At 43.6% G+C, this 14,851-nt stretch overlaps 1 protein-coding gene across 2 annotated transcripts in view; it reads right to left on the reverse strand.

The window, feature by feature from the left end:
* Positions 1-9,538: 9,538 nt before the first annotated feature.
* Positions 9,539-14,851, reverse strand: part of osbpl5 (oxysterol binding protein-like 5) — a 46,832-nt gene continuing 41,519 nt past the window's right edge. For both annotated transcript variants that reach the window (XM_082539956.1, XM_082539957.1), the window contains 4 exons: positions 14,560-14,689; positions 14,222-14,336; positions 14,023-14,125; positions 9,539-11,317 (listed from right to left, as the gene is read on the reverse strand). In XM_082539956.1, the coding sequence (XP_082396082.1) occupies positions 11,182-11,317; positions 14,023-14,125; positions 14,222-14,336; positions 14,560-14,689 (484 nt within the window). In that variant the 3' untranslated portion in view covers positions 9,539-11,181. The remainder of the gene's footprint in view (positions 11,318-14,022; positions 14,126-14,221; positions 14,337-14,559; positions 14,690-14,851) is intronic.

The following is a 14,851-nucleotide window of genomic DNA, read 5'->3' on the forward strand; positions in this document are numbered from 1 at the left end:
AAGCAGCACAGCCCCAAGCCCGTAGCTACTGGCGTCGGCAGATACGGCTGTGAGTCTGTTGACATCATAGAAGGCGAGAACGGGTGCTGATGTAAGCGCTCTCTTTATGTTCTCGAAGGCTGCCTGCTGTGGGTGATCCCAGGTCCAACTGTTTTTGCTTTTAAGCAACTCGTCAGACAAAATTGTCAGACAATTACATTCACACTCTTTGGTTCTGTCCACCAGTTCAGAGGTTTTGGCACGAGATATGTGAAGACGTCAAAGTGTCTGAAATGTAAAATTCCAACCTTCCCTTTAGTGTGCTTGCTGGGCAAATTGGATGATGTCACTACAGAAACTAATACAGTCCACATGGTTTTTACTGCCCTACGCATTGCCAAGAAAACGGTCCTCTTGAACTGGAAAAATAAAAATAATCTTAATTCTAGCCAATATAGAAACCATCTAATAGATCACATTAGTCTCGATACAGCCTCTGCCACCACATTAGATCAATCCCTCTGGGCTCCTTTGATCGGCTCCATCACCTAGGTGAGGGGGTCGTGGTTTCGTCCCGCCTTCGCTATTGTTTTTGATGTGGAGGTTGGGACGGGCTTAGGGCATCTGGGAAAACCCTAGGGATGTTATCCCTGGAGGGCTTAACCTGGGGATTGTGGTCATAACCTGGTTAGTGGCCCTGATTGCTCTTAGAAGGTGTTTTCCTCATGGCCGCGTGAAGCAGGGCTGGGAGAGGGTCTGTGCTGGCGGACGTAGGTTACTGGCCTGGTAGCCTGGCTGAGTGGATCCGGGGCAGGTGCTTGGGGTTCGGGGGTGCGTCGCCTCCGTGCTAGGGCTCTGGCTGGGCCTTGGGGGCTTCGGTCCTCATTGGTGTGTCGCTGAGGTTGTGGGCGGGTGGGTGCACTGGTGCTCAGCCCTGGCGCAGGGGGCCTCTGGTGCAGTGGCCTAACTGGGGGGCTCTTTAACTGGCAGGGAGGTTGTTCCATCCTTGCAGGAGTCCACTCTGCAGATGGGGGACAGTCATAGCAGAGGTGGAGAATAAACTTAACCTGGGTGTCTATTGTCCTGTGTAGTCTGGGAGATTATTGAATGTTGGGGTGGGTACAGTTTCCTCTGCGGTGGGGTTGGGTGGGCTGCCCCGGGTCCTGTGGGGCTTGGCGGTGCTGCTGCCATAGACCCCAGTCTGGATGGGCCTGGGCCCCTTTCCCTTGGTGGGTGCCGGAGGACGGGGGTGCTTACTGGGGTCAGTGGGGGAGCTGGCCCCAGGGAGGGGCTTGTTGCCCCTCAATTCTTTTCCTCCCCATCCCCAACTGCCTCCCTCTTCCCGCTCCACCACACCCACCCACACAAGTAGGGCCCTGGGATGCAGGTGTGTCACCAGGGTGCAGGGGAGGCATCCCCCCCCCCCGCTTCCTCTGTCCCCTTCTGGCCACCTGTGCCTCAATTTTATTCCACAACTTAGACATCCATGGCTCCCTACACCCTCTAGCAGACCGCTACATGGGGAAACCTTTTGAATACAAGCACGCTGATCCACACAGGTGTGCACACGGGTGTTCACTGTTCATAGACATAAACTACACCTTTCTTAGCTGCTACCTCAAAACACATTGTGCGCTGTCGGTCCTGTGTGCTGCACAACAACATTCAATATTTAGTATTTAATGCGTGGTAGCAGGTCTATGGCAGAGTCGTAGGGCCGATGGGGTGGCAAAGACTGGGCCCGGTCCTTCTGAAAAACCTCTGCGAGATCGTGGTAAACAGGTACATTAGTTAAATTGGAAGACTGTGGTGGCTCTGGACCAGAGACTGTTGTGCTAGGAGGTGAGGCAGCCTTAAGGCATGGTAAATGGTAAATGGCCTGTATTTATATAGCACTTTACTAGTCCCTAAGGACCCCAAAGCGCTTTACATATCCAGTCATCCACCCATTCACACACTGGCGATGGCAAGCTACATTGTAGCCACAGCCACCCTGGGGCGCACTGACAGAGGCGAGGCTGCCGGACACTGGCGCCACCGGGCCCTCTGACCACCACCAGTAGGCAACGGGTGAAGTGTCTTGCCCAAGGACACAACGACCGAGACTGTCCAAGCCGGGGCTCGAACCGGCAACCTTCCGATTACAAGGCGAACTCCCAACTCTTGAGCCACGATCGCCCATCAGGTCATATGACACTCTTCCCCCCAGCCAGTGATGCACCCTTTCTGCCAATTAATAAGGGAGTTGTGTTGCTGGAGCCAGGGATGCCCGAGAACTAGCGGTGTGTGGGTGGCGTGAAAAACAAATCTCCTCAGAATGATAGCCAGACAGGGTGAGGGTGAGCGGTTCAGTAACATGCGTGATGTCGGGGAGGCGCTGTTCAGATAAGACCGTGACGCGTAAGGCAATGGTTCCACGGCAATACAGTTGTTTTACTAACTCAGAGTCAATAATGACTTACTGTCTGGAGATATGGGGTAATGCATATAAAACGAACACTCTTCCTATTTTCAAGTTACAAAAAAGAGCTATAAGAATTATAAACCAATCAAACTATATAGAACCAACTAACGTTTTGTTTATTAATCTGAATACCCTGAAATTTTATGATTTAGTTGAATATAAAAGGGCACAGATAATGTATAAAGCACAAAATAACTTGCTTTGCCCCAGTACTCAGAAGCTGTTCAAAGTCAGAGAGAGTCAATATGACTTAAGGGGAACAGATTTCTTTAAAAAAAACAAGATAAGGACAAATATAAAGCAGAGGTGTGTTTCTGTTAGAGGAGTTAACCTGTGGAATAGTTATGACAGTGATTTAAAAAGGTGTAGTTCATTTTCCTTGTTTAAAAACATGTTTAAAAATAGAGTATTAGAAAAATATATAAATCAAGAATGAAAAGAGCAAAAAAAAAACAACTCTTGATTCTTTTGCTTTGATGTAGTTACTTATCTAAGGTGGAAAGTTTTTTTTTCTTGTTTGTTTGTTTTGTTTTTGCTTTGTTTTATTATTTGCTTCGAGCCCTGTGTACAGGAGCTGCATGCAAAAAGATCTTTTGTTAAAAGGGTTGGCGTAATAAGCAAATGCTTCAGCCAATACCTTTTGATTAGCCTTGTCTCATGCTTTCTTGCTTTGTGGTAGATCTTTGTTCTGTCTTCACTGAGATATTTGAATGCTAATCAATAAAATAAAATAAAATAAAGTGCTATTCTGTTCCAGAATCAATGAGTGCTGATAGTGAATGACACTTGATGTGGACTGGAAGTTTAGCCGTTAGTGCTTCCCCGCTGTTTTTCTTTCCCTCCCTCTCTTTCTTTCTCCCTTTCCATTCCCTCAGTCATGTCTGTCCTGTTTGTAACAACTGAAAATAAAATAAAATAAACAATAAAAACAAAGGTCAATCAAATGGACCAATACGGCAAGGCCGGGATGGTCCATTTGTTAAAGTAAATCCGTTGGGCATCTTTCTTGGCCTCTAGACAATAATTCTGATGGCAAAAGATCAAAACGGGACAGGCTAATATGATTGCCACTGATTTCCCGCCTTTTTCCATTGTGGAGGACAAAGGTTTCAAAAGTTTTCTCAAAGCCTTAAATCCCACGTACACTCTATCTAGTAGAAAAACTCCTGTACAATGATCCCGAAACTATATGACACAGAACGTGCATAATGGGAAGTGTCATGAAATTAATATCCTTAGTATCCTTATTTTCTTATTATATTGTTTTATGTACTTTAATAATGAAGGCTTGTAGAGCAAGGCCACTTTTGACTCACAAACTAAGTGCTCAGCCAGACTGAAAAACAGGAAGTGTTAGTGCACAGGCATATTAATAGATGTAGGTCCCCGAGCTTGAGCTGGTCGCGCTCCTCTTTTTCCCCGAAGTCGTGCGTCCTTCACCTCCACAGCTTGTACTGCAGCAGTCTGGACCGTGGGCGCAGCAGACAGGAGTGTAGCATTCTTGACCGCAGCCTCCACCTGACACGCAATTGACTATGTGCACGTTAGCATATGCTACTTCCGGTGCGGAAACTCCTATGGGGAGCTTTGTTTCCGGTGTCCTATTCACGCCCTGTTTACGGTCCAAAAAAAGTTAAGCAAATGAATGAATGAAGCGGCGATTGACATTTCTATAGATGTCTTGGGCATTTACCCAATATATTTGTAAATGATGTTCATCGACTTGTCGATATTTTTTCCCCGCGCCTCAGAGCAAAAGCGAAAAGGGATTCAAATGTTATATTTCTCAGCTGTCCCTCGTTTATCGTGGGTCTTATGTTCTAAAAAATAACCAGCGATAGGTGAAATCAAGTAGCCAATTTTATTTTTTGACGGTGCAAAATGTTTGGTGGACATCGTGGACATACAGTACTGCACTTCAGAGTCACACTGCTAGCGATCGATGCAGCGATTCTGTACTGTACAGGAGAGACGTCACGGAGGGAAAATAAGCATGCAAACTTGCACTAAAAAATCTGCGAAACAGCGAGGTGAAATGTGAACCGTGTTATAGTGAGGGACCGCTGTAATTTTGAAGGTAAGTCACAACATACCCTTCGTAAATACTAATGTATAGAAACCCTTACCAGCAATCATTAATTTTTTTGTGTGGCTTTTTTCATGGTTTGTTGACATGCTGTGTAGGTGTGTACTTGACTAGCTGATATCAACATAACGGGGGAAACATCTGGTTTGACTATAGTTCACCTGTAGTTTGAATGCTGAACATTTGCCTGTTTAAATCATAAGACCAGTCACTATACAGAGATGTGCTTCTGAATGTCTTCTGCATGCAGTAATGCAGTTCTGCTTGTGTTGAGTGATGTAAACAACTGATTGATCTAAACTCTTTAAACGTCAAAATTGATCATTAGATTTTTTATGACACAACAGTGGTGAGTGTTCCCACCCTCTGTTCTTTGTAACTTAACGCGATCTTTCCGTTTTCAAGTTTTGGACATGATTTTGGAGTATATCTTCGCAGTAGCGATTGACCGCAAAGTAAAGCTACCGGAAATGTACCACCCCACATCCGGTCTCAAACCAGGAAGTTAGCATTTTCTCGTGCACAGGGTCAATAGTAACTGCCTTGTCCAATGTAAGGTCCTCCTCCAGCAGCAATTTATCTTTAACAACACTGAGATTAGCATTAGCAACAAGTTGATCCCGAATCATTTCACCCTCCATTATTCCAAAACCACATGGCACAGCTAATGCTCTGAGGGCGGCAACATACTGGGTCACAGTTTCATCAGTTTGTAATCAGGCAGCGGAGGCGACGTCTGGGTTCAACACTTTATTTCAGGCTTTACAGTGGCACTCCATCTTTTTTACCTCTCTCTACAGGGTGGGCCATTTATATGGATACACTGTAATAAAATGGGAATGGTTGGTGATATTAAAGTCCTGTTTGTGGCACATTAGTATATGTGAGGGGGCAAACTCCTCAAGATGGGCGGTGACCATGGTGGTCATTTAGAAGTCGGCCATCTTGGATACAACTTTTGTTTTTTCAATAGGAAGAGGGCCATGTGACACATCGAACTTATCGGTAATGTCACAAGAAAAACAATGGTGTGCTTGGTTTCAACGTAACTTTATTCTATCATGAGTTATTTACAAGTTTCTGACCACTTATAAAATGTGTTCAATGTGCTGCCCATTGTGTTGGATTGTCAATGCAACCCTCTTCTCCCACTCTTCACACACTGATAGCAACACCGCAGGAGAAATGCCAGCACAGGCATCCAGTATCCGTAGTTTCAGGTGCTACACATCTCGCATCTTCACACCATAGACAACTGCCTTCAGATGACCCCAAAGATAAAAGTCTAAGGGGGTCAGATCGGGAGACCTTGGGGGCCATTCAACTGGCCCACGACAACCAATCATCTAGGAATGCTCGGACCTGGCACCCATAATGTGGTGGTGCACCAACTTGCTGGAAAAACTCAGGGAACGTGCTGGCTTCAGTGCATAAAGAGGAAACACATCATCATGTAGCAATTTCAAATATCCAGTGGCCTTGAGGTTTCCATCGATAAAGGATGGACCCACTATCGTTGTACCCCATATACCACACCAAACCATCACTTTTGTTGTTCCAACAGTCTTGGAGGGATCCATCCAATGCGGGTTAGTGTCAGACCAACAGCGGTGGTTTTGTTTGTTAACTTCACCATTCACATAAAAGTTTGCCTCATCACTGAACAAAATCTTCTGCGTGAACTGAGGGTCCTGTTCCAATTTTTGTTTTGCCCATTCTGCAAATTCTGTGCGCCGATCTGGGTCATCCTCGTTGAGATGCTGCAGTAGCTGGAGTTTGTAAGGGTGCCATTTGTGAGTAGCTAATATCCACCGAAGGGATGTTCGACTAATGCCACTCTCCAGTGACATGCGGCGAGTGCTACGCTGTGGGCTCTTGCTGAATGAAGCTAGGACAGCCACTGATGTTTCTTCATTAGTGACAGTTTTCTTGCATCCACATTTTGGCAAATCCAACACTGAACCAGTTTCACGAAACTTAGCAAGCAGTTTGCTGACTGTATCATGGGAGATGGGTGGTCTCGTAGGGTGTCTTGCATCGAAATCTGCTGCAATCACCCGGTTACTGCGTTCACCAGATATCAACACAATTTCGATCCGCTCCTCACGTGTTAACCTCTTCGACATGTCAATGGCTGTGAACAAAGAAAAACTTGTAAATAACTCATGATAGAATAAAGTTACGTTGAAACCAAGCACACCATTGTTTTTCTTGTGACATTACCAATAAGTTTGATGTGTCACATGGCCCTCTTCCTATTGAAAAAACAAAAGTTGTATCCAAGATGGCCGACTTCTAAATGACCACCATGGTCACCACCCATCTTGAGGAGTTTGCCCCCTCACATATACTAATGTGCCACAAACAGGACTTTAATATCACCAACCATTCCCATTTTATTACAGTGTATCCATATAAATGGCCCACCCTGTACTTTCTTCTTCTCCCCTCTCTCTTGCCCAGCCTCATTAGCGGCACCCCTGGTCTGACAGGGTAACAGCATGTACTAATTTGCTTCCTTTATTATAGAACCTTGTAAACACAACAGGCGCTTCATAGATACAGAGAAAAACCCAACAATCATATGACCCCCTGTGAGCAAGCACTTTGGCGACATTGGGAAGGAAAAACTCCCTTTTAACAGGAAGAAGCCTCCAGCAGAACCAGTAGTGTCCTGTCTCTTATCTGTTGAGTTGACACTTAGCAAACAACTAGATTGCATCTCCGCACTCACCCAAAGCACAATATAATACATAATATTAGACAAAAACACAAGCAAGACACTTTCAGTCCCTCCATTTCTTTATCACAGTTTAAACAAAATTATTAAATTTTTTAACAAAACAAAATCCCAGAGAAATCTGGGATTCACAGTCTGGTGCCTGGGTCTTAGTCCATGAGGCCCGGCCGGGCACAGCTTGAAAAAGGGACATGGGCCCATCTTCCTGCAGGTTCACCACCCGGAGTTGGGTGTAGCCAGGCGGTGGGCAGTACTGATTCCCGGTTACCAAGACTGGCAATTGGGACATGAAATGTCACCGCTCTGGTGGGGAAGGAGCCTGAGTTAGTGCGTGAGGTTGAGAGGTATCGGCTAGATATAGTTGGGCTCACCTCAACATTAGGCTTAGGCTCTGGAACCAGTCCCCTGGAGAGGGGCTGGACTCTGCCTCACTCTGGAGTTGACCCTAGTGAGAGGCGGCAGGCTGGGGTGGGTGTCTTGGTATCCTCTCGGCTTGCTGCTTGTATGTTTGTGTTTCTCCCGGTGGATGAGAGGGCAGAGGAGGACACCGGAAAGACCTGGCATGCCAAAACTAATAGTGAGGGTGTGCTGGGAATGCTTAGCAGAGGCCCCCTGGTCTGCGAAATCTTGGCTTCATCAGATGATGGCCTCCAGCTCACTTTGGCATGGTTCACAGAGAGTTGGAAGCAGCGGAAATGAGAATCAGCACCTCCGAATCTGAGGCCATGGTCTCTTGGCTGGGAACGCCTTGATGTTCCCGTGGACAAGCTGGAGGAGGTGGCTGGGGAGAGGGAGGTGTGGGGCTTCTCTGCTTGGGCTGCTGCCCCTGCAACCCAGCCCCGGATAAGCGGAAGAAGACGGATGGATGGACAATTCACAAAAGCCACTTTTTGTTCCAGACTACAGACCTTACTATTTTCTTTTTTTTTAAAATTATTATATCAAAAACAAACAGCAACCACAACAATTTGAAGACCATGTATTAGCAAGCACTACAGGCTACAGTGGGAAAGTAAAACTCCCTTTTAACAGGAAGAAACCTCTGGCAGAGCCAGGCTTAGGGAGGGGCACCCAGAGGTTAGTAATTACTATTGGTAAAACATCCTGAGACTAATTATATAGATATATCTATATCTATATCAAGGTATAGATTTAGATAGATATGTCTCACCAAATAAGTGTCCACTAAGGTTTAAACAATACACCGATTCCCCAAAAGCTCCATGTATGTGTAAAAAAAAAAAAAGCAAATAATCTACAATGAAAAATAAATTATCAGCACAGATTCAAAGTTTGAAATTCATTAGGACACTATTTTTTTTTTTTTTTTTAAATTGTACTATATGGAATATAATGGCTATAACAGCACAATTAGATGTAGGCTTATCAAACAAGGGGATTTTTAAATGGATATAATTATTATTATTGACAAAAAGTTTATTTCACATTGAGGCACACCAAATTGTTTTGTCCAGCAACTGAGACTTGTTTTTAAATTGGCATTATGTGCAGTGAATTCGAACGGAAGAAATCAAACTAATTTCTGAGCAGTAACCACAACAGCAGTATTAGTATTTTCATACTATTTTAACAAACGTAGTTTCCTTTAAGTAAGTAATTCCGATATTTGTTTGTTTTTAAAAAAAATTACATTGATTTTATGTTAGTAGTGCTTAATAGTCCTGCCTCTTGAACCCCAAACAATTCAGGTACCCTCACTGGAGAGGGTAACTGACTTCACTGTGGCAGAGATATAAATCCACGTGGTTTCTAGCTAAAGACTTCTACTTCGTCAAGTTGTACTCTCAGGCCTGAGCTCAGGGCTGAACATAGTTACTATCACAGATGCGACCCAAAGTTTTTGGTACCCCTCCCAAACACAATGAAGCAAAGAAATCTCTTAAAGATGAAACTGAGACCTTGGTTTTGATTTGTGGTGAGATGCATCATTTTAAATATGCTTTACAGTAACAAATTAAAGGAGCTGCGCTCACAATGTGCGTCACAATTTGCCTTTTCCTGACCGAATAAAAGGCTTTATATATTTGAAGGACCCCACTCCACTGTCATTTAAAAGATTTCAGGCTGACAGCTCAGCCTAGTTACATAAAAGGGAGTTGCTTTGCAAATGTGATACAGTCCCAGTTGAAATTTATTTACCTACATCAACATCGCCCTCTAGTGGGAGAATTGCAAAGAAAACTATTTTGCAACACTGTGAATATCACTGGATATGATTTTAAATATTAACGAGAGGTAGAAGCAGAGGCAGGGTTAAAACATTTTACTGTAGTGCTACAGTAGTCAATAGATATGAATGAAAACAGGCAATCATCATGTTTTCATCACATTGTTCCATATGACAAAAAAAATCTGGCATGTAGAATCCCACAACATGGCAGCAGTGTAGAAAAGAGGATAGTAATGAAAAGAAAAACAAATTAAGCATTCAAAGAGTCGACTTCCTTCTTCTGCTTGTCCGTCATCTCCTGCTGTGCCGATTGGTACTGGTGATGAGGCTCAAATTCAAGGACTAATATACCAGTAAAAAATCAACATCAGACATGGCTTGGTTTAGCGTGGCCATACAGGCGTCCTCGCTCTTGTGTGCTCCATCACACGGACACACACACATACATGCACTCACACAAATACATATACAAAATGACAAACCTACACAAGCCCCGGGAGATCGATTGTCACCCCTGGTCTCTGTCGTCCAAGCTGATTTAGATTAGGAAAATCAAAGTTAATCACACAATAAATACATTCTGAAATCTCTTTTTGAAATAGACGGCCTGACAAATATATACAAACTGATTAAAAGATTAAAAAAAAGAACAACTCATTACTAAGTGTTTACATCTAAAACAGTCACTTGAACATGTTGAAGTCCGAGATGCACACACAAACCCCTTCTATTAGGCCAAAGTATTAGTTATGTTTTCCTCTCTCTCTGTATTTACTCCCTCTGTTTCATCCTCTCCATGCTTCTTCATGTAACTGATTGTACAAACTAGTGTCATGGTCTAGACCAATAGGTGTTGTCCTATCATCCCTTCAGTTACTTCACTACAGGCACACAAATATAAAGACACTCAGTTTGGCTCTCGGCCCTGCCTCGTTCCAATTCTCCTTCCTACAAACAGAAGCAGTGCTGCCTGTAAACAAGTACTCTTTGTCCTTTCGGATTATAAATACTGTTTTGGTAAATGCATGATCAATAGCAGACAAGACGGAGTGCATTTTAGTGTACACCGATACAAAACACACAATTGCACTGTGAGAAGAGTTTCCTTCTTCATTTGCATTTCTTCTGGTTGGTTTTTTTTGTTTTGTTTTGTTTTTTGTTTTTTTCTTATTTTGGCTTCAGCATTAAGGCCCAAAAATCTGGAGTGTTAGGGAAGAAGAAGTCCAAGTGGTGATCTGCCTGTGCCCAAAGGGCCTATTGTAGGTACAGACAACACGTGTACAGGCACACTCACAGATAAACAGTATTGCAGGGGAATATAAAAGACACTAAGGAATGGTGAAACATCCTCTCTGTCATTTGTTCTTACTAAATCATTCTCAGACTATTCTCAGTCATACATTTCTTCCTTTATTTGAAATCTTCTGAACCGTGCTCGTCCTTCAGTCCTCCTCTCCTGTCCAAAGTGCTTGGGTGCCGGTGCTCTTTCAGTCTGGCTACACTAGGGGGTGCCGTTTCTCTCTGCTGATGACTGACAGGCGGTGGCTGTGTTTATTGCTGTAAGGTCCAGGCTCCTTGAAGTGAAAAGAAAGGGACAAAGTTGCCCTCCCAGCACTGATCTGAGGTCCCTGCCCTCCTCTGTTAATTAGAGTTTGTGCTTTTTAGAGGACTCCGATGCCAGATCAGTGCCAGTGGGGAAACTCCTTCCTCGAGGAGCTGGCTCAGGTGAAGACGTAGTTGAGCAGGAGCTGGGAGAGGAGCAGAACGCAGAGGATGAGACACTGACGGCCTGTCAGCGACACGCTGTCGTCTGTTGTCCTCTGACGAGCCATCTGACGACTCAGAGCCACCAGGTTCCTGCAGGAAGAGAAGGATCAGGATCAACAACTGTTTGAACGAATTTCAACAGGAATTCATAAAAACAACATGAATCCCAGCCTACATTTCTCAAGATGTCCCAGGGTGACTGAAGTCGGAAATAATACATATTCATTTAATGATTTTTTTTCTTAAACATTTGCTTAACTGTGTTTAGTTTCTGAATACTTTAGGAACACCCAAGTCGCTCTAGTCACATCCTGCATATGTTTTAAGGGTCACAAGCCAAAAACTAAATATGATAACAATGAATGAAAATGCAAACACCTACTAAAAACAAGCATAAATGCACTTTTCCAGCATTTAATTCCAATTAAACTATATCACAGACAACTATGCTTACAGCTATTTGTTGTGCCTGAATCATCACTACATCTGTCAGTACATAAACATCTACACGAGTGCTCCAGAGAGGTGTATCACGAAACAAAACTAATGGTTAGCAAGCATAAAATCTCAGTTTCTGTGCCATAAAAGTGGCTCTCTTTTCCTGGCTAAATCACCATGGTAATTTGCATGTACTCATTTAGTGATGGAGAACATGTGGAACTGTTCTTAATACCCGGTTCTAATATGCTGCAGTCTCTTTTATACTGCAGGAATTGCAACTACTAGAGGAAGTTTAGTAAGTTAAAATTAATTTCACTTAAGCTGTAATGTTTAAAGTCGTCGTCGCATTAGAAATAAACACCACCAGTAAAACATAACTCCTACCACTGTGTTCTTTCTTATTTTAAGAATTTCTTGTGTATGTTTGGATTTTACTGTAAAAATCAATATAAAAAAACAGAAAACATAATATTATCATCATAAGCTGATAATGTTTGATTGGAGTAGGTGGAACACATCAGTTCTGTACGTGGGATTCATTAGATAACACTAAGAAGTGAAACTTAAGAATAGTTTATTAAAGCAAATATTAGACTCCATTAACACAAATAGTTACACAGCTGGACTGGGACTAGACTGTTGCCAAGCAACACATTAATGTTTTCCAGAACAGCAGCTTGCTCCCCACACATCACTGCCAGTCAGCTGCGTTGTATCGTGTGCATTTACGTGAACCTTTCAATTAACTGTGCAAACAGTTCTGCAGCGGCTTCGGATGCACGTGTGCTTCTGATGAGTTACAGCTTCATCCGAACATAAATTGTTTCATCACTTCCTGAGCTCCTTGGATGGTCTCCTGTAGCATTCAGCGGTTTTTGTTAACATTTTTTTTTATCTTATACATCGCTTTTGTGTTTATTTAAGGCAGCTCACCGATTCTTAATCACTGCTATGAGCTCTGTTGCCTTAAGTCTTGCATCACATTGTTTCAGAGAGCACTGGCTCTCAGGCTGTAGTTGATATGAGACATGTGTGACCGGGTCTCTTTCCCATTCTTTGTAACATGTGTTGTAGCTGGTTTACTCTCGGGAGGATTGGTGGTGGATCGCAGCTGTTGGCCTCCTGGGCTTTTTGACCAGGTGGAATTTTGCTCACATATTTTTTTGAGATGATACCAGGTAGAGGGTGATTTACTTGATTCACAAACATAGTGCTCCCTCTCATTTCCTCTCTTTTTCCCGTGGATGTGTATATGTTGGTTGCTACAGTTTAAACCTGTTACTATCTGAGACAGTCTAATGACATGTTGTGACTAAGCTGTGTTACGTGTAAAGGCAAAGTCAATTACACTGTGCTGTACATTTACTACTCATTTACTACTATGGGGCGACTGTGGCTCATGGGGCGACTGTGGCTCAGGGGGTTGGGAAGCACATCTGTAACCAGAAGGTCGCTGGTTCAATCCCTGGGCTCTCTGTCCTGGTCGTTGTGTCCTTGGGCAAGACACTTTACCCTACCGCCTACTGGTGTTGGCCAGAGGGGCCGATGGCGCGAAATGGCAGCCTCGCTTCTGTCAGTCTGCCCCAGGGCAGCTGTAGTTACAACTGTAGCTTGCCTCCACCAGTGTGTGAATGTGAGAGTGAATGAATAGTGGCATTGTAAAGCGCTTTGGGTGCCTTGAAAAGCGCTATATAAATCCAATCCATTATTATTATCAAATGACTTCAAAACCAATCTGCTTACATCTTTTTACAGGGCTGTTTTCTCTTAATTATACAACCTCGCAGATGGGGACCAGATATAATTAACATGGGCTTGGCATATGGTGTCCCTTATGCAAAGAGGCTAATGCAGGGGCCCAGGTTCCAGTCTATCCCAGGCTCTTTGCTTTATGTCACTGCCCTGCTCTCTCCCCATTGTCCTATATGCCAGTGGTCCCCAACCTCCAGGCCACGGGATTTGAGGCTCTCTCTGTGAAATTTATGGTTTGTTTCCCTGGGTCTTTTCCCGTGTGTTATGAATAAATCTTCTTTTTTTTTGGTACCGGTTTTATTTTGTTATATTTATCTGCGACAACTTAACCTCCAAGGACCTGGAGTCCACATATGTGGACATCACAATTTGGGTTGTTTAGACCAAAATACAAAATTTTGCTCTACAAGGGCCTGATATCCACTTACGAGGACATTATACTGCCACTGTTCTATCAAAATTTTAAATGAATGTCCTCATTTGTGGATCTCATTTCTCTCAGAAAGAAAAATCAGTAAAAAAAAAAAAAAAAATCTGGTCATTCTTTGTTTTTACATTCATCAGGTCCCAATCAGTCCAAATAGTAGTTGGTTTACTCTCACCTCTGGATATCCTGCTGTGTCTTCTTTATAGATGTGATGGAAGCTTCTAACATGGCAATGTCCTTTATCTCTTTACTGCACCGGGCACACTGATTAGAATAGCCTAGGTACATAACAGACAAGAGACCAATGATAAGACACCAGAAGGTTAGATTTATTTAGCTATTTTATTTTGGGGAGGGGGTCACATACACCTCACCTTCATTGTCCGAGGACTCATGTGTGGGTTCCGGCGTAGTGCTGCTGCTCTCAGTGTTCTGGCTGCAGCTAGACGGCTGACTGCTCGCCTTCCTATGCTTCCCGTTAACCTCAGCCTGAGAGGAGAAGTGCAACAAACTTCAATTTGGAAAATTCCCAACTGACACAACACTGGCTATCTGGATAAACTGCAATGAATATCAAGTGGCTAAAAATAAGGGGCTTATCACGCTTGTCAGTGACATTGCAGCAACAAAGTATGAGTATGAAGAAAGAAGCTCAGAGATCATTCTGATAAAATGTCAGTGAAAGGCTCATCAGTAAATATTTCAGTTTAACCTTCTGTTGACTGGCCCAGCTGTGACTGTAGGAGAGTCCGTTGTGTTGTCTCTGGCTTTTCTCCTGCGTCTGAATCACGCCATCCTTCTCAAACTGAACAAAACAGCGCTCAGGTTCCCACGGTCGCGTGCTGCAAAAATAAACCAGTGGAATTTAAACTTCCTCACATCCTTGTTTGCTTGTCCCCACTTGCTGATACCACAGTGCTTGTAGGTCTTCCTGCAGCCCCCAACCATCGTATTCATTACAAAAGGAGATATGCATGAGCGTGCATGAAAGCATTTGTGAAACA

The sequence above is a fragment of the Aulonocara stuartgranti genome (genome assembly GCF_965226115.1).
Source record: "Aulonocara stuartgranti genome assembly, chromosome: 7".
In the NCBI taxonomy this organism is placed as follows: Eukaryota; Metazoa; Chordata; class Actinopteri; order Cichliformes; family Cichlidae; genus Aulonocara; species Aulonocara stuartgranti.